Source organism: Brienomyrus brachyistius, chromosome 23 (assembly GCF_023856365.1).
Source record: "Brienomyrus brachyistius isolate T26 chromosome 23, BBRACH_0.4, whole genome shotgun sequence".
Lineage (NCBI taxonomy): Eukaryota > Metazoa > Chordata > Actinopteri > Osteoglossiformes > Mormyridae > Brienomyrus > Brienomyrus brachyistius.
The window spans coordinates 13568408-13593975 of record NC_064555.1 but is presented as its reverse complement, the minus strand read 5'-3'; the positions used below and the strand labels follow the sequence as shown (position 1 = coordinate 13593975).

At 43.5% G+C, this 25568-nt stretch overlaps 2 protein-coding genes across 2 annotated transcripts in view; both read left to right on the top strand.

The window, feature by feature from the left end:
- The window catches only part of LOC125718645 (protein S100-A1-like), a 217968-nt gene that overhangs the window by 168958 nt on the left and 23442 nt on the right, over positions 1-25568 (top strand). The window lies entirely within an intron of this gene.
- LOC125718626 (leucine-rich repeat and immunoglobulin-like domain-containing nogo receptor-interacting protein 1) lies at positions 3873-23736 on the top strand. Its single transcript, XM_048992546.1, has 2 exons — positions 3873-4606; positions 20420-23736. Exon 2 carries the CDS (start codon positions 20432-20434, stop codon positions 22238-22240), a length of 1809 nt encoding a protein of 602 aa, XP_048848503.1. The 5' UTR covers positions 3873-4606; positions 20420-20431; the 3' UTR covers positions 22241-23736.

The following is a 25568-nucleotide window of genomic DNA, read 5'->3' as shown; positions in this document are numbered from 1 at the left end:
TTTATTAAATTAGCTACTTTATACTGAATTTCATGCAAGGCAAAATATATTAAAATATAGAAAAGTTAAACTCTCTTTCCATTATGTGTTGTTTTGTGCCCTGATATATATTACTTAACATTTGCAGTCTCCTCCACCAGAAGAGGGCACTCTTACCAGCCCTCCCTGCTGCAAAGCGCACTGACCGTGCCGGATGCCAGGTGTGGATTAAAGTATAACGTCCCAAGGCTACGATTTGGTGCATCACAGCTTCAAATCTGGGAAATGCTGTTGCGTGCTTGACAAGAACGCTCTAGCGGAACAGCATCTGTAAAAGGGCTGCTGTGTATATAAAAATGTGTGATCGCGAATATGAAGAAATAAAATCATTCAGTAATTTACTGAAATAACTGGGTTATGTAATAAACCCATTGTTATGCACAACCTTATTTGGGCGCGTGATTGCAATGAACATGTTCGCTTTGGTAACAAGAAATGACCGATGTTCCGGGGCTGAAAAACTCAATGTGAATCACCTGTTCTGAGGCAGCAGGGAGTTTTGGTGACTCCAGAGGGAAGTAAAACGATCCAGCTAAAACCAGCCATGTAGCGCAGATGTGAGCTGGAATACGGCGGGTAAAATCGAGGCCACAATGAGCGGGAGAAGGGTTGGTTATGCTGGCAGGGCTGGGTTCGCCGATAGGTTATCGTACCACGATTATGGCCTTGCTACTTGGTTTATACCACAACTTTGGTAAATGATCAGTTCTGATTCATGACGACACCAAGAAGGACTCTTCAGATAAAAGATTCTGCGTCGCGCCTGAGAAACGGCATGTTGCATGATGATCGAGGACTCAGAGTTCTTAAAGAATACCTCGTCTACACCGTGGTGCTTCAGTGAATAACTCCATGTTCATAAGTGGTTACATAATATGTCATTTTATGGATTAAAGGTTCTATTAAGAAAATAAAAAATTCAATGGGTTTATAAGTACAAAGGGCAGAAGGTCTAAGAGTTTAAGCTGAAGAGGTTCAAAATGACCTCCTGCTGAATTATTACAAGAGCAGACACCTAAAATACATTCATTGCCTTTCGCAATTCCCCAAACTGGGCCATTCATCCACTATGTCAGGTCTTAAGCCCACCGGCTGCTGACTGGATGGATGGCTTCAGAAAGAGGAGCACAAAAGACAAAGTGCAAAGAACTGAAAATGCAGGAAAGAGGAAGTGGCACTGAAACACGAAACCAGAAAAATCACGACAAACCCCAGAGCATGACACCAGTTGCCCAGTGCGCCAACTGCGGAACTCCAGCTAATGAAAACCGTGATCCCAGGAATGGGACACCAGCTAACCAGAACCAGAAACTCAAGACAAGATGCCAGTCGTCAGAACCACAGACCCAGAAACCAGACACCAAAACCATTAAGCCAGTCGCTATTCTGGCAACCCTAGAATAACCCCATCTTAAGTCTCACAAACTGGATAAAGTACAGTTCCAACCCCTGGACTCTTTAGATCGATAATGGTGGGTAAACAGTAAGCAATGCTCAGTGCCCTGTTCAAATAAGATCCAGAGAAAAATCAAAGACCAGCTTCAAATTCCTGTTTGACAATCTTGAGCAGGTATGACGTTCTCTATTCTCAAAATGGGGAAGGGTTTTCCCGGTGGCTTGTGGGTAAACAAATTGCACTCATCACAGACTCATTCGCTTGGTTTGATTGTCCCCCAGTTCCTGTGTGTCAACGATTATCAAACAGACAACAGAAATGGACACAGAGCTGTAATATTTATAATGATGTCGCACAGGTTGGGACTCGTGTGGCACCCAAGACGAGCTTCACCACCGACGGCTCAGGTCTAAGTAAGAGGCGCCAAGCGGCGCAGGGGCTCTGCAGTTTGCTAAGTAGGTGCCCCCCCCGCAGAAGCTGCCACCCTGGGCAATTGTCCCTGTCGCTATTGCTGTTGCCAGGAACCACCACTGCATACAACCATGCTTAGGGTTAAAAATGTTAAAAATTGTGCACAAACACGTCTCTCCTAATTATAAAAGGATTACCTCTGCTTTCAGAGATCACCTCGGTCCAAGAGCTTCTCCACGCACCATTAAAATGCTTGCCTGCATAGCAGAATCTACCCCCAAATAATTTCTCTCCTGTGAAGGCCCCCCCTCCCCCCAGGACCGGGGCCCTGATGAATTTCTTTAGCTAGTATCCGGTCACCTCTATGGGTTGTTTGTTAGGGCAAACACTGCCTCTCTGATAACCATCAGCTCACCCCTCAGAAAGAATATCACCTACCTGCATCCTCGGCTCCAGTAGTCATGCTCAGCATTAGATTGTCGCCCTACGGAATCTTTTATATCAGAAAGCGAATCGATTATGATTTGGCGATAAGACTTACTTTGTGACTCACCATTATTTGTTATATTTCGATATCAGCTAGAGATTACTTCTTCTGCCTACATCACAGCTGTGTGTGCAAAGGGTGACTCTTACCACTGCCCTAGTGTCGTTCATCCAACACCAAAATTGTTCAATGTTGAGTCTGGCTGTGATTTTTATATGGTGAGGATGGAGCCTCACAACCATCTTTGTAGACCATGTTTATCTGTAAATATATATCTCATACCTGCAGGTACCTGGTGATCATGCGGATTCTGATTGGTTCAAGCAACATATATGTTAATCTGATTGGCCGAGAGTTTCACGTCACATGTGATGGACATGATTTATCAAGTTTATATAAGGGCAGTAAAATCACAGTAAAGGGGGGCCACTGGAGTTCGCCTGAAGGGACTCTGGTCATTGTCATCACGTTGAAACTGATTAGTTTTTAATTTGCTCCTGATATTTTAAGCATAAGCATTAACAAATCTGCTGAAAACGCACATTTGTTTTTATCCTACAGAGCAACCAAGTTCGATTAATTGCTGTTGTAAGAACATGCAAAACAAAGCTCCAACAGGGCTTGATTTTCTTGTTGGCTCAATTCCTTGAAATCCAATACGATTCAATTCAGGACAGTTATTACATTACAGGTGAATTCTATACTCGAGATGGGCTCTGACTTACAACATAACCTTGCGTTGAGCGAATTTCTTTCCAATTGAGTTTGTGTTAGTCGTTACCTTTTCAAGGAGATACGGTTAGCAGACGGCAAACTGGCGCCGTTTGCTGTCTGCCCGTGTTTGTAACACAGTGTGGAAACTGAGCGCCTGTCGTTGAGAAGCCCCAACGTGTGCTGCGGGGCGGCTCTACACCTGGTGCCAGTTTGTGGAAAAACTGGGGGAAGAAGTCCCGTTTTGCTGGAATAAACACAAATAAACGTTTAGAACTTGGTATTATTCTGAATGCATTATATCATAGCTATACATACGTTCGCGCATGGTGTTGCGCTACTGGGCTGCGTTTCGCTGAGTTGGTTTTAAAATAAATAGAAAATGTAATGCATAAAACGCCTATTATCTGCATTCTGTGCCAAAAAATACATCTACGATAGCGGGTACACGGTGCTGAAAACCGACACAGATTAGTGCTGTATACGCGTTATATACACCTTATAGCATGTCGTAGATAAGTACTGTTGTATTAGTAATATTTTCAAGGCTCAGGTGATATTATTGTGTTCATTAACAAAAATAAATACCTCCAAATGATGAGCGGAACTAAAAGGGGCCAGTTTAGGTTCAGAGGACTCCGCTGGGAATTTATGACTTATATTGGCTACTAATAATTTATGACGCATCGTTTTCCATTCATATTTGTTCTGAAAACCAATACTTATTTGACTTTTTGGGGGGTGGGGACTTTTTAATTCATATTATAATCCACATACTTACTGGAATAACATCGGTTGCGCGGTGAAAAAAAAGTTAAATTTAATAGAATGTTAATTGATGTTTTTAAATTTTGACTGTCGTCGGTTTAATTCTCAGAAGGAGACGCTACTCGGCGCTCTCCATTCGTTCTTTCTGACAATACATACTAATTTGGTCTCCAATTGGTGTTTTATTCAAAGGACATTTCAGTCTTACCTGTCCATCATTTAAAAGCTGGTTTCTGAAATACTATTTAAATAACAACGTATGACTGGCTGGGTAACTTGACTTAAAATTTTAAAAGATCTGACGCGTCATTTAACCTGCAGCACAATTAAGTTCAGCCTGCAGCCGAGACCATTCAAGCATTATTTATCAAGTGGCGGCGTCCTGCTTTTATAATGTCCGCTACCCCACCCTTCACCTCCATACCCTCTCTGGTTCCCTTCCACAGATGAGAAAGGGATATCGTGATTGTCTTGGGGGAGGTGTAAAGACACGATTGTTTTTCCAGTCGGGTGTGTGAGCGCCATGTAGCATAACTAAAGTTGTCTAAACATACTCGGAAGCAAAGCTCGCATGGACCGGAGGGTTTTTAGATGTAATTCAATTGTATGTCTGCTTCTTCAATAACTTGGTGTCGTTCAGTTTGGCGACACGCGTAGCCTACTTTTTAGCGTTTTTGAAGCGTTTTTTACTATCAGGGAATGGGCAGCCGACGAAGAGGAATCACGCAGCTGGAAGTTCGGCGAATAAGTCGCCGAAGCATGTATCTATAAAGTTACTGCGGAGCCTCCCACGGGTGAGTTACGATTAGTCATGTTCAACATTTTAAAACTTTGAAAAAAAAGTCTTGTACCAGTATGGCTCAGTTCCCTTATATAGTTTCCAAGAAGTTATATCAACTAGTAACATACAACAGAATGCATACAATTGTTCTGTGCACTGCAGTTAGTGGAAGAATAATGAAGAAATACGATTATTTTTGTTTGTTGGTGCAATCATAAACATGCACAGCTTAGTCTGTCTTTGTTGACGACGACGCATGCATATTATAACCGCATCTTAAATTAAGCCCCTTTAGTAATGGGTTCATTGCAACGGATGATTTTTTTTTCGGTAGATCAGAATGCAACGCTCAAATTTTCTCTATGCTTTTTATTCCTGCGCTTAAATGTAGTATAAATTGTTTTGAAATATTATATTCTGGTCGTCAGGGCAGGACCATTTACCTTGAACCAGCCCAGGTACAGGTCTGCTGTGTTCTTTGAGCGCTGCTCTGTTTTGGACGCTTTTGCTGTTGAGTCCTGCCATACAGCTATTGTCCGGTGTAGTGTTAAGACCTTAATTATGAATTATGTCTAAAGCCGTATACCTTTTAAATTTATCATCAGGTAGTATGCATGAACAGCAAAGCGGCTACAGTTTTTCAGAGTGATAGAATAGGCCTGTGTTTTGGCTGAGAACAGTGAAGATCAGTACATGACTTAAAATTTAGAGCATAAAGTAAGGCACTGTCTGAAATTTGGCATTAGGAGAGAATTTTAAAAAGAATTTTTATATTGGTAGTCTATTTAGCTCACACGTAAGGACAGCGTTAGTAAACGTCTGTTTATCAGCCTATATAATTCCGAAATCCATGGGTAAACATAGGGAAGGTAGTGCGAAAGAGGAGCCCGTATTAAATGCATATTGGCGGGAGCCAGCAGAAGGACTGCTGCTTCTCCTCGCTTCATTACTCGTACGCGCATGCGTAATATCGAGGATTACTGAAACCATTTATAAAAATAAACGCAGACGGTGGCTTAATTTACAGGGCAGCTTTTGTTTTTACTGAATTGTGTGCACACCTGGCCGTCGTTTGCGGTTGGTGCTACAGTACATTTTTTTTCTCTGACCTCCTCTCTATCAGGTCACTTAATGACGACGCCACCTGTTTGGCTGGACAGGCGTGAGAAACGTGTCGACGTAATTATTCCCTGATTGAAATAAATGACCATGGTTTTGCACTGCTGGTCGGTTACGGATCACATGAAATAAAAGGACATGTGTATGTATATTTCAAAGGGGTGCTGAAAAAAATATAAGCTGGGGCAGATACAGTTAAGGAATCACTGGGGCGGCAATACCCTGCCTTGTTTATAAGAGAGAAAGCATGATCGCTTTGTTATAATTTAGGTTTCGGATTGGCTGATGATAGTTCATAATGACTGATCCTGATTGGATAAATGGGTCATGACAAGCGCATAGAATTACAAAACACTTACTTCCATTTATTAATGCCGTAGGTAATGAAACCAGGCCCTTATTGTAGCAGTTTCTTCTATATAATGTTTAATGAATTATCAAACCAGAGATAATTACGTTGAGAAAATAACAATAGCCTGTGTAATTGATATGCTTGTTTTTTGGGAACCTTGAATATTTGAAGTTATTTTTGCAACTTCATTCGTGGATTTCCTCATATCTGCTGCTGCATTATTCAGATAACGTAAAATTAATTGGGCAGCGGATTCTTTTATGTGGATTCTCCGGCTGCTTTAGTGATGCCGGTATCGCCTCGTGTCCAACTCTTTGTTCCTCTTTCATTCAGGGGAGTAAAAATCCTCAAATGTTTGATATCAGCTGCTCATCTTAATTTCAGTCGCATTGCTGGTGGGTGTAGCGGTTGGTTTGCTCCACATGTATACAGCCTCTGTCAATAAGGTCCATATTGTGCGCCAGTTTTCGCCAAACTGTTTATTAGCAGAAGAGCAATATTTCATGGAATGCTGCAAGAGATTCTAGAGTATTGTCATAATTACAGTAAATAGTCACTTACACTGTACCAAGGCCATCCAAATCAAGGTCCAAGCCCTGCTGATTTTCCAGCCTTCCTTTACCTGTGAGCCAGGTGTGAAGACTCTGTGGCCAATCGGAATCGGTAATTAAACTAATTACTGGGAGAACTAAAACCAAGGCTTGGATTTGGAATCGAGATCCAGATTTGAAGAGCCCTGCACTCTGCATATCGTTCTTGCCACCAGAAAACACAAATTAAACACAAACCACAAATACATTATAAATATTATAAATAAAATTAAGCTGCTGAAAGGCAGAGTACAGTTACATAGTATGTCAGTAAGAATAAATGGGAGTCCGTTTTTTTGATAAATATGTAAACGCAGCGTAAACAGAGCAAAAATTGTGAATATTGTATAGAGGTTCATAAGTAAAAGGTAGATTACTGCCTTTTGTTGTGCCAGGTTATTGCGTAACAGACAGAATAGTGCGTGCAAATGACCAGGCTGCTGTGCAAAGTCTGCAGTCTACATGCAGTTTTTTCCATCTTCGCTAATGAAATGAGGCATCGCGTCCTTTGCAATGTTACATTTTTGTGTTGACTTGGACAATGCATTCATTACCCTGGCTGGTTGTTTATCGTAAACACTGGCAACCCGTATTGTGAAGCAAGTTTAATCTTCCGGGTCTGGATTAGCTCCCACTGGTGGTCTTTTGATGTTGAATCAGCACTAGCACTGAAGCAGTCCCCGGTACTCTCAGGGCGGTGTAGGCTTTGATCAGCCCTCTCCCCTGCAGTAATCTTTGCCGTAGCTTTAGTGAAGTGAGCTGCAAGAACCTGGGCCCTCTAGGACCAGGCTGGATTTGTTCGAGGCAGTAAAGTTGCAGTCTGTCCGCTTCTTAGTGCAGCTTGGAAAACAGATGCATTATTATGAAATCGTGCCTTATTTGCAGGTGTATTGGAATGTACGTTTTCCCATATCCCATCATGCTCTCCTCCACACATAAACCTTTTGAGAGCAAAGCTTAGGGTCCAAGCACAGGATCAGGCCACTCTTCTAGTGCCCCTGGGGAGAGGGTTAAGGTCCTTGATCAAGGAGCCAATGGAGATGTGTCTGTTCTGCAGAGGACAGGTTTTGAACCAACAACCTTCTGTTCACAGGCCTAACTCGATGAGCCACTTGCCGGTAATGCTTAAAGTTGTATATAGTAGTCCAACCAGCCATCTTTCTCTACGGGGGGGGCAGGGAATCTGGAGCCTATTCTGCACAACTCAGGTTATGAGGCGCGATAACATGCGCAGTCACACATTCCGAGAAACGTTTGAGAAGGAAGTTTGCCTAGCTGCTTGTTTTCGGACAAACCGGAGTACCTGAAGGAAAGGCACACGAGGGAGATCATGCAGACTTCACACACATCAGAGTGAGAGGATTTGACCGCAGTGCCAACCGACCGAGTTAGAGTGAAAATGATTTTTTTTAATGTGCTGTTTATGCAGCCCACAGCAGTTTGGTGTCTCTTGAGATGGCATTAAACACAATCCTGCTGGCAAAATTTCAAGCTAAAATTCTGCTGTTTCCACTGTAGTCAAACATCCATGAACAAATTAGCCAGATCCCCCCCCCAGTCACATTCCTTGAGAATGTGAGAAATTAGCTTATTAATGTAGGACATACTAACGGCATTTTATATTTTAATGAGTGACCATATCACATTTCACATGCTGTGGGCAATTTAGAGGTAACCGTTCATGTAATTGTATGTCTTTCGACTGTGGGAGGGGTCCCTAAACGCTTACACAGAGGGGTGAAGCAAGAGCGCTTGCTACCATGACCTACCATGACACCCTAACTGGCAGACTAACAAACCAATTAATTCATTATTTATCTCTCCGTCTCAACCGACGTGAAGGATGAACACTGGTGGGAATTGCTTCGTGCTATATATACATTACCAGTCAAAAGAACAGGTCATTTATCTGGAAACACCTACTGAAAATGATTTGTGCTTCACCAAGAAAATGACCCTAAGCACTACTCAAGGTTATGCAATAGTATTATTGTGTGAACAAGGGAAGAGACTGAGTGCTGCAATAGATGACCTGGCCCCCACAATCCCCCCCCCCCCCCCCGACCTAAACTCTGTGGAGCTAGTTTGGGATGAGTTTATTAGCAAGGTAGTGAACTTGTGCCCAGAACTTGTGGAAACTCCTTCAGGACTATTGGAGAAGCTTTCCAGATGGCTACATCTCTTGTTGATCGTAATATCTGATATGTATTACTTCACTGCCTCAAGATCTTTTACTGTAAAGTGAATAACATAGCCGAAATAGAGGAAAATGCATCAAAAGGTAGTGCGTGAAGACTTTTTACTGGTATTATATGCAACAGTAAAATTCCAAAACGTGAAGGATGTTTTTTTTTTTTTTTTTTTTTAAGCTGTGTAATATTGGAGAAAATTTCCTGTTCAGTATTGTGACAAGCCATGATTAGATTATTGTTATAGCATAAGATAAGATTTACTTACTTCAGATACCAAGAGTAACCCTTATTTTGTTAAACAAGCAAGGATGCTAAACTCAGATTCCTTCAGTAGTACTTACAGGGTAATATGTCAGATTGTTAATGCAATCTGCTCTTTAGCCAGAGCAAAGCACCGTTTTTTCCATAGATTGCATGGCATGTAAGGTCTTGCAGGGAGTTTTATATTTGAACATTTTAGCACATCCATTTCTAAGTGAATTATGGGTGCACCCATTATTTTAAAGTGATGTGGGCGCTATTTACTGTTCGCAACAGGAGCCGCGGTCTGCTGTTCCATTACCTATGGTTCCATTTATTAATAGTTACATGCTCCAAGCGAAGTTTGTTTATGTCTATTGAATAGCGAATGATGCCTTTAACAAGCAATCTGGTCTCTTTACTGTGTTCTCTATATACTCCTGTTTCACTCTGGAAACTTTGGGCGTTGGTTTATTGTGCTGCCAACATAATACTGGAAAACGGTGCGATCCACTCCATTTATCAGCCCGTCATCAAACTCGAATCTCCATACAGGCGCGGGGGTCAGCAGGTGTCTCGCCTTGAAAAGATGAAGTGGAACATCTGCTGTGCTCCATCGCTGGTGTTTGTTTAAATTATGAATAATTAATTAGTTCTGCTGCTTATCTTGATATAGAAATGGATGGAGTGTAAAATATCTGACCTCCTCAAATTGCTTTGGAGGAAGAAAAAGGATAAAAAGACTGGAAACACCATTTCATGTTATAGGTGCCCAATCCTGTAATGAATGGTAGTTTGGAGCACCTGTGTCTGTTTTCTACTAGACCGAAGCTTTGGCCTTATTCAAAACTCAACACCTGATTTGAGGAACTGATTTTTTTATTTTTGATCTCCAGCATTTCAGCCTGAGAGCCCATCAGTTCCCAGGTGCTGAAGAATTGTGGAAGTGGCTGAAAGTGAGATAGCCGAGAGCATGATACAGGAGGCTGCCTGTCCGTGTGCGCAGGTGTTCAAGTGCGAGAGTGTGGGACTTCAGGCCAGAATGCCCTGTGAGCAGGATATATGAATAAATGCAAGAGGACCAGCAACTCGCTTGGTATAACCTGAATCAATATATCGCTCCTCAGCTCACCTCACCAGAACAGTGATAAACATTAAGACAAGCAATTAAAGAAACGTCCTTTTGGAGAAGTGAGTACAGGACCACAAATCCAAAGAAGATCATTCTTAAGACTTTCAGGAAAAGTATTAACTTAAAAAAGGAAAATGTAGAACTAATCAAAAACTACAGATTTGAATATCAATCTGGGTGTAACTGGATGGGCGGAGCCTACTTCCATTGGCGGTTGATGCCTAACGGGAAACGTGCATGCATTTGTGTGTGTGTGTGTGTGTGAGGCTATATGCTCCATGCCATACAACCTCCTGGAATAAGAGACTATTGAAGATGTTGGCATGAATAAATGGAGATTTGCAAAGCACTCTTGAGTCACCATCGTGTCCTTGCTGCATTGCAGTGCGATTAATAACATTATCTGCTGTGTTAAGGGAAATAATGATGAGAAATGACTGAACGTAAGAGTCGAGCGGCTTTTCTCTGCCAGCCAGCCGAGGCTATACACGTAACTATTTCCAAGAATTGTAACCGAATCCTATTCACGGGCAACCCGCCTCCCACACGCCATCCTTACGGTTAAAAGCCAACAGCAGGATCACCTGTCTCGTGCTCGCTCATAAATCACACGATACTCTTACTTGCCTATTCATGTACTGATTAACTCTGTAAAACGGCTCATATATATATGATGGTGACCGGTGTAGCCCTGGTATCGTGCGGAGAGAACACAGCTTCCTGTGGTGAGCAGCAGTCTGCCTCGATGCTTGATGACTTTGCAGCAGAAATAATTATGTTTCTCTGAGCCTTGGACGGCTTTGGGACTTTGACGATATTTCTAGCTCGCTGTGTTGGTTTATCTGGGTTATAGATAGATTTACTTTATTGATTCCAAGCAGGAAATCGTGGATTATGGCGCTGAGGGTAACACCATGAACACTTGCAACTGAAAATTTGGGGCATGAGAAGCTTTGGTCTGTCAGGTTTTACTGATCAGGTTAGACATTCGTGGCCTTGACATGTCCAGAAAAGCTGATACTCTAGCTGACATACCGCATTGCTGTACTTCATTGATATGGGACGTTCTGTCAGATCAGGAGAAAAGATGATGGAAAAGAACATCTAAGATGTTAGGTGTCAGAAAATTCATTTAACATTTCCTACTGAACATCGTTTCAACTTATGGTTCGATGCATAACCGTTGGGTCAAGGGGGTTGATACCTCAATCTTCATAAGAACTCAGGCTCTCTGACTCCGGTACTGGATTAGGGGCTGTGGAGATGGGTAGGTGGATGGATGGATGGATCGATGATGGATGGACGGACGGAGGAAGGTACAGACAAATTGTCTTTTGGTTTCCTTGTCGAGACATTTGACCTCCATAAGCAAAACATTTTCGTCGGTGAGAATTGCCAAAGAGAGGCTTAATTCTGTGATTTGTCGTGCTCTTATTCTTTGCTTGACACAAATAAAAAACCATGGGGTGATAATATAGTCCCTGAGAAGCTTCCATCGATCACCAGCTGAGTGAGCGCTCGTGACAAGTACCTGGCGATTAATCTCAATCGCAGGGAAGGCTGCAGCTGCGTCTGCTGCTAATTCATTGGATGTGAAGTGTCACCAGACAAGCCGTCTGCTAAGTCTCACAGATTTCAGTGCCACCTCGCATTGAGAGGCTTGCAAAGAGGATTCAGCTCAAATGCAGCTGGCTGCAGCAGAAGGGCTTACTCGAATGGTTTCATTTGACCAAGGGCAGTCTTTCACCAGTAGTGCATGCTGTCTTGGTGTGCAATGCATTTTTTCATGCATGCTGTCTCAGTGAGTGACGCATTATTTGATGCATGCTGTATCGCTGTGCGATGCATTGTTTCATGCATACGGTCTCGGTCTGCGATGTATTGTTTCATGCTTGCTGCAGACATGCAGCTTTAGCTGGGCAGTCTTACTCGGTGTTACCCAAACACTATTTTAATATTTCATAAAATAAATATTAGGACACTGGCTGTACTTCATGACAATTTAGGCAGATACTTATCTCTTTCCATTAGATAAGTGTTGCACAATTATTTCCCATAATTTTCCTAAAAGATCCTACTTTTGTTCAGAGGCAGCGATGGTATCTGCATTCTATTGTACATAAAAAAGAAAAAGGACTAGAAAACTAATGACAAAGACGTTTACTATGGGGTTTTTCCGATTGGCCTCCTGTCACTGTCTGCATAGTAATTTGCCTTAAAGGAAATACTAAACAGGGCAGCTTGGTGGCACAGTGGTGAGCACTTACCAAATTGTCTGTGGCTGTGAATGGTGATTGTGTGTATGTGTGCCCTACGATAGGCTGGCAGACCATCTGGGGGGAGGGTTCCCTGTTTTGTGCCCATAGCCTAGAGTCCTGCATGTATTTTTATGAAAATGTTAAAAACACACGTAGACGTTGAATAAATATATAAAATTTTAGGCTACTCATTTTAAAAACTATCTAATATTTAGAACCATGGTCCACCTGTGCCCTATTAAATCAAAACCTACAAGTTACCCATGGGTACCTGAACTCATGCAGGACTCCCTGTGACACTGACCAGAACAAGCGAGTACAGAAAATGGATGGAAACACTAAACGTTTTCCCATTTCAGTCCAAGCTGGAGTTTAGAATCTCCACCTCCCTTCAAATGGCGACAGACCAGAAGAGATCCCGATTGCATATTAACACAGCTCGAGTTGCAGAAGTGCATGCATGCTTCTGCTTTCTCTTCCTCCGCCAGCAGACCTGCTCACAGAATCTGCACACCCCCCCGCCTACCCCCGCACTGGACCAGCACTTCTCATCCACTTCAGTCATTCTGATCCTTGACCTCTCATCCCCCATAAGTTGAAACCCTTGACAAGATGACAGCTCATGTCTATCTTTTCTAAGAGGTTCATCGTCTGTTTCGGGGGAAAAATATATATATAGCTGGTATGACGCCAGACTGGGTCGACTTCTCTGAAGACGTTAAGGGCTCTCCTTTCCTTTCTCCTGACGGGGAAGCGGGGCACACACTGCGTGACAAACAGGCGAGCGGCTGGGTGTGGATAATCCCGTCACGATCTGTTACCTGGAACTAAATAAATCAGCGCCGTGCATTTTCACCGCAAGCTGTCACGGTCTTCCAACAGCCTTTTCGTAAGACATTTAAAATGCATAAAAATCTTATGAGACTGAAAATGTGAAATGAAAATATAAGGAAAGTTGTTGCTTTTACGGAAAACTGGAAAGCTGTGGCAGAGAATCGTGTGTCCTGCATACAGAACAGACTTTCCCAAAGTATAGTCGCCAGCGGAAGATCAGGAATGTTCTGAAAAATGAAAAGGACGTCGTTACTTAAGGGCAATTCTAAATGAAGTGGTCAGGTTGAGCAGGGAGGCATTGGACGGAATGGCCGGGCAGATTCCGGACTTTGATTATCCCGGGTCTCTGGCGGGTTTTTCAGAGAGGGACACTGACACTGAGGCAGCTACACGCCCACTTGGCCTGCTTATGAATCCATAATTTAAAAGATGACCTTCTATGATGATAAGTCGGCCGGCATGAAAGTGCTCGAGTTTCCTTTGCAAACGGGCGGATACATTTGGGCTTTGCTTTCAGGTGTCAGGAATCCCTGATTTTTAAACCCTGTCAGACACTGACCTTTAGACCCCGGCATCACCAGAATATATATCACTGTAAGCAGACACACAGCAATCCACCTCTACATTAGTTAACCGTGTCATAGGAGCCCCTACCCCCCCATCCACATGACATTTTAGAGATCTAATCCACCCAAACGCAAAAGGTCGCATTCCCTCACCGGACTGGCTTAGTTTCTATGCCCTCCTTCTCCCACTGCCCTGCTTGTCTTGCGTTTGGGTGCCCGTCTGTGACGGCATCCAGTCTCTTCATCTACCGCGGCTTTTGCCTTAATTGCCAAGCTCACAGGCGGCGCTTAAAAGAGGATTCATGTATCCATTCATCTTTTTTCTATCCATTGCCGGTTATGCAGTTCAGGGTAACTATCAATTTGGAACATATCCCAGAATGCACTGGCCATACATGCATTACAAGGCACATGGTCATTAATAAATCTCTATGGGCAATTTAGGAATGCCTGATTGGCTGAACTGTTTTTAGAATGTTGGATGAAGCCAGATTGAGATTTGAACCCTCTGCAGTGTGTGGAGTGGCTGTCCCTGGTATAGCATACTGAAAGAATAATTGATTATAATCAGTCTCGGATTTAACCAGAACTATCTTCTGCACTGCTGGTCACAATAAACTCTATAATCCTAAGTATCAGACACTCCTCACTTAAACAACAACCATTCCTACGACTCGGTCGATAAGCCAATTGGTCGTTAAGCGAGGAGCTGCCCCCAGATGTGGACATTTCAGGTCCAGAAAGTGTAAATCCAGACCAAGATTTTGTTTCAACCAAACAGTGACTGTGACTCTTTATACTCAACTGGTTGGTTGAAACAAAATCCTGGGTTGGATTTTTACTTTCTGGACCTGAAATGTCCACCTATGGCAACTCCCTACCGATATTTCAAGCAGACTGTACTGGTAGTGGGTTTGTGGCAGCCATCTTGAGATCATTTTTATGTCACATTTGCACCATTTATAACATTATTAGTATATTTATAAATGTGTACAGATAGCTGGTAATCATTTTTATTTATTTTCACCGACATCTTGCACTATGGAGTGCACAGAAAATACAACTTTATAGACGAAATATATAGTCTTGGAGATTGCGAACACTAGTGTAGTGAATACCGATTGACTGCAGGACTGAGACTGACAAAAGGGTGATGTGAGATGAGATGCCTATTTCCACGACCAAATTCCTTGTATAGCGCGCTATGCCAACATGCAACCTGGAATAGATGCTTATAGTGTGTGTGTGTGTGTGTGTGTGTGTGTGTGTGTGTGTGTGTGTGTGTGTGTGTGTGTGTGTGTGTGTGTGTGTGTGTGTGTGTGTGTGTGTGTGTGTGTGTGTGTGCGTGCGCGAGAACATGTATAAAACATGCTTCTGTCGTGGCTCCCATCTCCCTCCGCATGGCTTGTACACGCCACTGCTCTGCATTAATGCACTTTAATCCATGGCTAAGATGCGGACAGCTTTAGAATCAGCACCCTAAGTGATGAGCCACCCGATTTTGGCCGAATCACTCAAAAGCAGGTCAGGAATGTCATTTTGGTAATGGAAGCTCTGTCTGCATCCCACACGCTGGTACAAGCCAATATGCTGGAAATGACAGAGCAATTAGATTGTCGCCACAGAGAGAGCTGCTGCTGTTTTTCGAACATGAGTGATGGCCAACGCTCTGAACTTTCAAACAGTACGCTCTGACATTTGATCATAATGACTTTTGGTTTGCCTGAGAAATTGATGCTGCGTCGGTCTTCATGCTAAGGGATGGCTTTAGCCTCCAGTGACTTCACTGTTTCCTAAGACAGTGTGCACACAAGGAAATGCTACACCTGCGCTGTGATGTGCTGTAAGCATTGGCTACAACCTACCAAGAATTCATCAAAGGCCATCGGCTTGCAGAAGCGCGGATCATCTTCATTCATTATCTTTATGTTCTCTCCATGGGGAGCTATAATCTTTGTGTCCACTGTGCAATTATGCATACAGTAATTCGAAGCAGCGCTTCGAAAAGAAATCATTTCCCTCCATTTTATTATTGACTCGGCGGGTATTAAATAGCATCTCATCTACTTCCTCGTGCCCCTGTGCTTCCTGGTATTGGCCCCAGGCATTGACCCTACACTGGATGAGCAATTATTGGAAAATGCTTGGATAGGCGGGTATATAAATATTTACTATATAGTAGTTGTGTAGTAATGAATGGCAGACTAATGAATAGTGTAATGAATACCCTGGCTTTGCTTGCACTCAGACATAAAATAAAGGAACTGTAGGCCAAGCACCGGTCCGGCCCAATGAACCTCACTTGTCCATCGGTGGGGGTACCTTTAGTAACCTAGGCAGCATGCTTTTTTTACTTTCCACCCGCAGGTTTCTGCATGACCTTCCCCGGCCTCCTAGTGTGCTCCAGGATCAGGTTTTGGCCGACTGTGTTGAGGGTCCCGTCTCCGACTTGAAAACAGACCTCGCCTTTCTTGTCGCCCTGCTCAGCTAACCCCTTTATTCGAGGGGATTTACAGGCTCTGTAAGGGAGACAAAAACATTTCAAAGAGCCCTCATGCCTCGCCGTTCAAAAAATGTAGAAAGTGAAACAATGTACCGTACGAATAATACATGAACTAATATGCGAAAGGTTAAAAAAAGGGAAGTTAATGATCTTATTACAACAAGTCCAATAAAAAGCGATCGGATAAAAGGGCTGCAGGAGGATCCTACTTGACCTTTGAAATTTAAAGCAGCTGAAAAGGAATGAAGCTGCTAAGTTACGTGTGATCCGGAGCAAAAGGACGCAATGGGGCCAATCGTTATTTCAGGAGGCGCTGAAGATGTTGCTGCATGGATGTGATTTGTTTTTTTTTTTCCCCTCATCTATGAAGTAGAGGATGCATGTCACCACACACACAGGTTTGTAATTATATGCTTGTGGGGACTGTCCATTCATTTGTATGGGAAAAACCCTAAGCCTAGCAATGGCAACCTTAAGCCCTACCCAGCCCCAATCTTAACCATGAATAACCGAACAAAATACAAGACTTTTGGCATATTTAGTTTTTTGATTAGTCACAGAGTTTTATAAACATGAGTTTTCTCTTGTGGGAATATCCCACATAGCCATGTGACACTCTGCGACACACTGTGGAATACCCCAGAGTATGTACCATTACTATATTAACATGTTTCATCCAGACTTATACAAAACTAAGAAAAATCTTTTTTTCCCCTTCAGTTAGAAGGGCATTGACTGCTTGATTTTTACTTGGAATGTTTAATTGTGTAGAAAGTGAGGAGCTTATGGATTTAGAGGGATTGGGAGAGGTTTTGGCAGGGCCCTGTAGTTAACTGAGTAGGGCTATTGGCTTACTTCTCAGGGTATGGGTTTGAACCTCCCCCTCTTCATTCTGCGTGCAGACTGCATACTTTCTTAGTGCTTTGTGGGTTTGAGTCCCCCTTTGTTCTGTGTGCAGACTGCATGCAATCTCAGTGCTGTGTGGGTTTGAGTCCCCCTTTGTTCTGTGTGCAGACTGCATGCAATCTCAGTGTTGTGTGTGTTTCAGTCCCTCTTCGCTGTGTGTACAGACTGCATACTCTCTAAGTACTGCGTGGGTTTCCTTTCATTGTCCAAAGATATGTAGTTAGACTGCTTAGTGGCAATAAAATAAGAATGTGTGTGTGTGTCATGTGATAGACTGCCAGCTTGTCCAGGGTGTCATGCAGGCCTATGCTAAGATCTGTCTGCCCATAACCCAACCAGGATGACTGCTCAGAAGATGGAGGGATAGACTTTTTAGCGGGACAGAGATTAAAATAGGTGTTATGTTGAGAGCAAATAAGCAGGCGGAGGAAGCCAAAGATGCAAATAAACGGGGGTTTATTCGGACTCAATCCTTACACAGGAACACGTAACATCAATGACAGGACTGGGGAAACATACTCTGACGTGGAATTAAATGCAGTGAACTAATCGGAAATAACGTGAAACAGCTGGTAAACACGGGGAATCCACATGGGGTAGATGAGGGGGCGTGGCACACAGGAGGATCAGACGAGCAGTTCATGACAAAAGGGTTATGTAGGTGGAGTTTTTAGGCGTTCCCTATGTAAGTATTTTAAACATTTAGTAAGAACAATGCCTGTTTTCACCTTACAGCTACTCAACTCACCCTGGCACAATTTCAACTTTTCTTACTCATTTAATGCCCCTCTGATGTGCAGTCAACAACCTTGTGGCAGCCTTCCTTCAGTAAACTCCGAGCAGGAACGTACGCCATCCAGTCACTGCATTAGATTTCCCAGACCACAGCAACCGCAGAATCTAGAAAATTCTACCCATTGTATTAAACATATAGGAATGGAAAAATAGCAAGTGGAGAGAGGGCAGACAGAATGAGGACGAAAGGCTGGCTGGCAGAGAGGGTCTGCGAAGAGGGGGGCGTTCACCCCACCGGAATACACATTCCGGATTGTTCTGCCCCTTTGATGCAGCTGGCAACGAACATCACGCCGTAATCCATGGGGACGACTCCCAGGCTGCACTTCAAACAGCAGACAGAGAAAGATAAAGCACTGGATGGGGTAGGAGCTAATGGCTTTTGTACTGAGCAGAGGAGGAGCGATTCCCATCTGCCACTGGTTAGGGCCAGGATCCTGCAATCCACTGGGACTGCCGGCCCGCACGTACTCCAGAGAGGCTAAGGACACACTCCTGCTGAAGAATGACGCCTCTCCTGGTCGCCCTTCACTGCGCTTTTATTTTTCCTTTCCTTTTTCTCCCTTGGCAGCTGTGTCAGTAGCCTGACATCCTGGGCCAGAGTTTGGCTTAATAAGATTATCTACCGAGCCTGAATCGTGGCAGAAAGGGCTTAGCAGCTTCTTCCATCCTGTTACCGATCACATGGTCTATTGCTCTGAAAGTTACCTTTATTCAGGTGTAACTTGGTTTACTTTGTTCAGTTGCACTGATTTTAATGTTGTGCATTTTTGCTATTCAACTGTCTGGTTTAACAGCATTACGATATGTGATTCCTGCACGAAGAGAGACTGCTACCTCATTTCATTGTGCCTGTGTGCAATGACAGTACGGTTTACTTCCGAGTTCTGACTTGGACTTCTCAGAATGTCCCAAGCACTTTGTGAAGGCTATTCCATCATTGTGTTTTTGTGTGATTGTGTTAAATCCCAATAGTCTTTTGAGGCTGTAGTATTTCTTGCTCAGTGAGAACCTCAGAACTTTGGTTGTTGTGTGTGCCGTCTTCTACCAATTATAGCCCATTTTCATAGATTCTGGAGGCTGCCTGCTGACAATGCAGCGTTTATCTATACACTTTTGCGGACACGTATTTTTTTTTAAGTGTGTTATTCTTAGTACCTGAAAAGGACAGGTGCTCTTTCAGTGCATCGATGTCTGTGGCAGTGGTAGAGTGTCTCAGGCATGTTGGTGTCAGGACTTTGTGACTGTGATTGGAAGGTTGCTGGTTCAATCCTGTTGTCGACAGAGTGATTTCACCATGGCATCCTTGAGAGACCCTTAACCCAATTGCTCCAGGAACCTGTTCACCCTCTTTCATCAACTGTATATTGCTTTGAGAAAAGAGCATCCACTAAGTTAATAATGCATCGGCAGTGTTTTAGGGTAGGGGGAACTGAACGGTCGGGTCATGTTTTGCAGTCGGCGTGACGGTTTGAGAGTATGACCCTGTGAATTACTGTTTCCGGGGGCCTGAACTCTCAGCCTGAACAAGACCTGTGACCTCATAGCCTGGTGTTTGTGACAGTTCAGAGGCACAGTGATGTAACTCAGGCCAACACACAGGCTTTGAAATGATACTATTCCACCCTGTAGGAGATTAGGGGACAGAGGTGTGATTCAGCACATTTCATACTCCATTCTATACTCCATACTCCATTCTATACTCCATACTAAGGTAACCTGTTTCAGAAGCAATTTAAGGTTCTTATATCTGAAATCCAAGTAACCTGCAAGCTCAGTGATAAAAATGATAAATTCAAAATACGTAGCACTGTTGTATTAAAAATTGACATTAAACTAACTAAAAATTGTAAAGAAAAGCATTGCACAATACATGTCAGTTCCTACACATTCCTACAGAACAGCACGCCTTCCACCATTGTTTAATTTGCAGTATTTGTTTTCCATAATAACAGTACAATAATCATTGTGTGTGTGTGTGTGTGTGTGTAAAAGGATTAGAGTAAGTATACATGTTACAATTCAGTGTTTTTCAAGCGTAACAACGCTCCTGGATACATAACCTTTTACTGCATTCTGATTAATAATATTACCTTTTGCAGTTTGACTGTTTTTGAAGAAAATTACCTGGAAGGTTCCTAGTTCCCTGTTGCAAAGCAGATCAACTAATCATAGTTGGGTCGCATTAAAAATTTAGGTAGCTCAACTCTTTATTCCTATGTAGCCTAGGGTGAGAGATGAGTTTGAAACGCTGTAGTATTTAAATTTTGAAGCTGTTTAGTATAAATGAGGCATGATGAAGGTTGAGGAATCTATGTTCCCTCTTGTTTTTACTGCAGGCAGGGCAGAAGATGTTCGTGGAGGCAGCTGTCCAGTGGTGGGTGTGGCCCACCATTGTCTGTCTTATGCCAATGGCTTGGGTGCGAGTGGTTGACTCTTCCCTGCCCTGTCCCCAGAAGTGTGACTGCTGGCTGGAGACATTGCAGGCAAATTGTTCCGGAAGGTTGCTGGTGACGGTACCCGAGGGCTTCCCTAGCAACACCCGGCTTCTGGACCTGTCTCGGAACCAGCTGAAGACGCTGAGCTACAAGCAGTTCTCCAGCCTGACGCACCTGCGCGAGTTGAACCTCAGTGACAACTTGCTGTCCATGATCGAGGGGGAGGCCTTCCAGGGCCTGCAAAGTCTGCACACACTGAGGATCAGGAACAACCGCCTGAAGGTCCTCCCTGCAGGCATCTTCTCGGGGCTTCAAAATCTGCGCATGCTCGACATCAGCAGAAACGAGATCGTGATCTTGCTTGATTATACCTTCCGTGAGTTGGGCAGCCTGCAGCATCTGGAGGCTGGGGAGAATGACCTCGTGTTCATCTCACCGCAAGCCTTTGTGGGTCTAAACAACCTGCAGGAGTTCAACCTGGACCGCTCCAACCTGAGTAACATTCCGAGGGAGGCCTTCTTCCAGCTCCAGGCCCTCACGCAACTACGTCTCCGGCGACTCAACCTCAGCGTGCTGCCAAACAACTCCTTCCGCCGGTTGAGTCACTTGCACACCCTCACGATCTCACACTGCCCCAGCCTGGACACAGTGGCTAGCAACAGTTTATTAGGGCTCAATCTGACCTCACTGACCATCAGCCACAGCAACCTCACAGCAATTCCCTACACATCCCTTCACCACCTCGTCTACCTTCGTTACCTAGACCTGTCCTACAATCCCATCACGATTGTAAATGCCAACATGTTGGGCGACTTGCTTCGGTTGCAAGAGTTCCACCTAGTCGGGTGCAACCTGTTCCGGATCGAGCCGGGAGCGTTCCGGGGGCTGGCCCACTTTCGGCTGCTCAACGTGTCATCCAACCACCTGCCTACCTTGGAGGAGGCCGTCTTCCATTCTGTGGGTAACCTGGAGACCCTGCGGCTGGACGGCAACCCTCTGGCGTGCGACTGCCGTCTTCTGTGGTTGATGCGTCGCCGCCTACGCCTGAACTTTGATGGCCACCAGCCGTCCTGCGCTTCTCCGTACCCGGTGCAGGGCCAGGAGTTCTCTGAGGTCTTGCTGCCCGGTATCTTCACCTGCCGGCCAGCTCGAATCTTAAACCGGATGCCCCAAGTGGTCAAGGTTGAGGAGGGCCACACGGTGCTGCTGTTCTGCAGTGGGGACGGAGACCCCATGCCCAACATCATCTGGTTGACCCCGCAGCGGAGGGTCGTGTCGACCAATGGGCGAATCCGCGTGCTAAATAATGGAACATTGGAAGTGCGCTACGCCCAGTCACAGGACAATGGGACGTATGTATGTGTGGCATCCAACGCCGCAGGGAACGACACAGTTCCAATGCGGTTGCATGTGCGCGGTTTCTCTACCAATAGGCCGTCCTCGTTTTTCCTGGGGGGCTGGAATAGCTCTCCCAATTCCAACAGAAACCTCAAACCCTACCCCTTTGATGCCAAGACCTTGATCATTGCCATAACAACGGGCTTCTTTTGCTTTCTCGGCTCAATGTCCATCTGCTTTGTCTTCATGCTGGTCTGGAGCCACACCAAGGGTAAAGTCACGCACACAGCCATCGAATTTGTGCCCCCCCGCCTTAACTGGAACAGCGGCGGCGGTAGCTCTGGTGGGGCAGATGCCGCCAAGTTCTCCATGAGGCTTATGTGATGGCAAGGATGGAACGTGGACCTTCATGTGGAGCAGTGGGTGTAAATGTAGTAACTAAACGACAGCGATTAAGCCCATTCAAAGGGGAAATCCCTATAAGACTTGCCATCTTTGAAATAATGTACATGAAAACGTCTCACAAATTTGACTGTGTGGCCATGGGACTGTGTACGTCGTGTTTGATACCTATAGGTTTGTTTTCAGTTTTATATATGTGTGTGTGTGTATATATAAATACGATTCATTTTTTTATTCTTGTTTTTTAAGCATGTAAATTTAGACGTGATTACTTTTATACATGAAAACCACAAAAACATTATCTGATTATGTTAAACTGTACAGCAAGTCTGATTTACTATAAAGAAATTGTGTTTGCACAGCGGTCTGTTGGTAAGAGCTATGTATCACGTCAGGTTATAGAAATCACATCCTTAATTGCATTAAATTGAAACACACAACTTTTTCACATGTTTGGAAATTACATTTTTGGTTTATCCCACAAGAATCCCTGGTGCAAAGTCCACTTTATTGTTACTAGTTTGATTTATGCAGAAGTGAATAGTTCAGGTCCAGAAAGTGAAAATCTAGACCATGATTTATTTTCAACCAACCAGTTAAGTATAAAGAGTCAGAGTCACAGAGCACTTAACAGGATAGTTGAAACAAAATCTTGGTCTGGATTTTTACTTTCTGGGCCTGAACTTCCCATGTTATGTTTGAGCCCAATAAAACTGGCAAGAGACTTTGTTTCGGATTAGTGTGGATATATGGAACATAATTCCAGATCACTCAGGCCACTTCTTAATCCTCCTTCACAAATAGATCAAGTATGTTCTTTTATTGCGGATTAATCGTTTGGATTAGTTCACAAGTTATTTCATTAGCGTATAGATTTAATCACATCAGTCACTATGGTGTTTTATAACAAGGAGGAACGTAATTGATTATTCATGGTGTGAAACTGAAGCTACTCATTTTCAAAGAATATTTATCCCTCCTGGGGAAAAAACAGCTAAAAACCATCTTATGCTGGTCAAGCTGGGATTCTTAGCTGGGTATTTTCTCTGCTATCTTGATTCATAAGCTGCGTTTTATCTTTTTCTTATTTCGGTCATTCGGAAATTCTTACACACTGAATGTTTCATGCCTGCAAATGGCATCATGACCCATGAGTGGACTCTGTGTTCTTTACCATGACCATCAATTTATATCAAACCTTGACATCTGATAGAAATTATAGACTTTATTATTAAAAGTCATGTCAGCCAGGAGTGTTGCTGAAAATGTATTAAAAAGGAGGAAATTGATTTTAACGAATGACAACACAATTTAAACAAATTACTGCAGATTTATTTGGGGGGGGGGGTTAAAGAACATTTTAGGTGGGGTTAAAACCATCCTCAAACAACCCTAGCAACGTCCCTGATGTTACCTGTCTTTTTTTTTTCGTTTACACCAGCAGACAAAAACCTGCATTAAATCTTCATATTTCTTTGCTTGATGTGTCTGGGTTTGTTTTTTTCTCACAAAAGTGCAATATCTTAGAAATGTATCATTGAGACAACTATCCAATACAGATGGCTTTGATTTCTCCTATTAAGGTCCACAGTTTGATACAGAAACATCCATCACCGTGTCGTTTTATCTGTCTACCCCCCCCCCCCCCCCCCCCCCCCCCCCACCTCTAAATCTCGTAGGCGGCTAATCTGCCTCGTACTGAACTTGTTACAATGGACCCTCGAGTTACAACCGACTTGACATACGGACAACTTGGGTTACGACCAAAATTTTAGTTTTGACTTGCGACCAAAGCCTTGCGTTAGGACCCGATTGCCGGTCGGGGCCAAAACATGTATCCGCTTGTGTGGTAGTAAACAAAGGACCGAGATGCCAAGGAGGCATTTGTAAACGTCAGTCTGAGCTCAGATGCGCCTCTTTGTGGACGTAATTTCGGTCAGCGCAGTGCTTTTATATAATTAATTTTGCTAATTACTATCAAAATGGCCCCAAAAAAAGACAGAAAAGAAGCTAAGGAAGGAAGAGAAGGTAGAGAAAGGAATCACAATGGAAAAGAGGAAGGAAACTGTGCAGAAATATCAGTGTCGTTTGTTCGCTGATATATGCACCATGTCGACAGTCTTACAAAGACGAGATTTGTATAAGGAAGGTAGGGTTGTTAAAGGTGTTACTCAAATTAGTAAGCCACAATCAACAGAGTTAGAGGTAGAAAGGCTGTTATTAGTGTGGATAAACGAAAGGCGGTGAGTACACTAGGAAAATCATTGGTGTTTCTGATAATTTATGCACATTATACAACCCTTTTTTTATTATGAATAGGTTAGGAAAGAGGTGATTTGGGAGGTTCTGGACGCATTATGGGTATTTCTATTATTTCTTATGGGAAAAATAGTCTTGACTTACAACAATCTGAGTTACCGACCTGCCCTCAAGATCGAATTTAGTTTCTAAGTCAAGGGTCGACTATACTTACATATCTACGGGACGTTAGCCAACGTTTACTCCATTTAATATAATACATATCCTTACCTGAAATAATAGTAAGTTTTACTCTTGCATTTCAAGTATGCACAAAATGCAATATTTCGAATAGGGACGATCATGCCAAGACTCATGTATCTCAGGCACACGCAGTGCTTTGGATGACTCAAGCGCAGTATTTGGCGCATTTTCTGGAAGTTAATCCCAACGCTTAAACCCTTCTTTCAACTTCGTTGATTCGAGCAGAAATACAAACAACTTTTCCTTCTTTAATACTACGACGGCAAAAGGCACATCCTGTGTTTTTTTTTCTTCAAAGAATTAAAATGTGATCCTTGCTGGAAAGAACAGCACAGAGCATACAGCATGATCGATTTAGATGCTGGTATATGCTGGTTAGTGCTGGTGTACCCTGCGCACGAAGCTGGTCCACCAGCACCAAATCACTACATATGTTGGTATAGCCAGCATGCATTATACTGGTCATGCTGGCCTTTACTGGTTTATTCAGCAGGGATGATCCACAAAAGATGGCAGCACACAAACGCGCATAGACAGACACAGGTCTTTGAGACCTAATCATTGCTAGTGGGCTCGGGTGGCCAGCTGACCATAGACCTCAAGAGCTTCCTATTTTGTATCAGAATATGGAGTTTTGTTCCCTGTCCTCCGGTTTTATTGACTATTAATCCATACCACTGTGCCGTGTACTGTTATATGTCGATGACACACTTGTTTGAGCCGATCTTATTGACAATGAATTAAAAGGACGTGCGACAGACGGACCGATACTTCCAGTTGATTTGTGGGAATGTTACTATAATCGTAA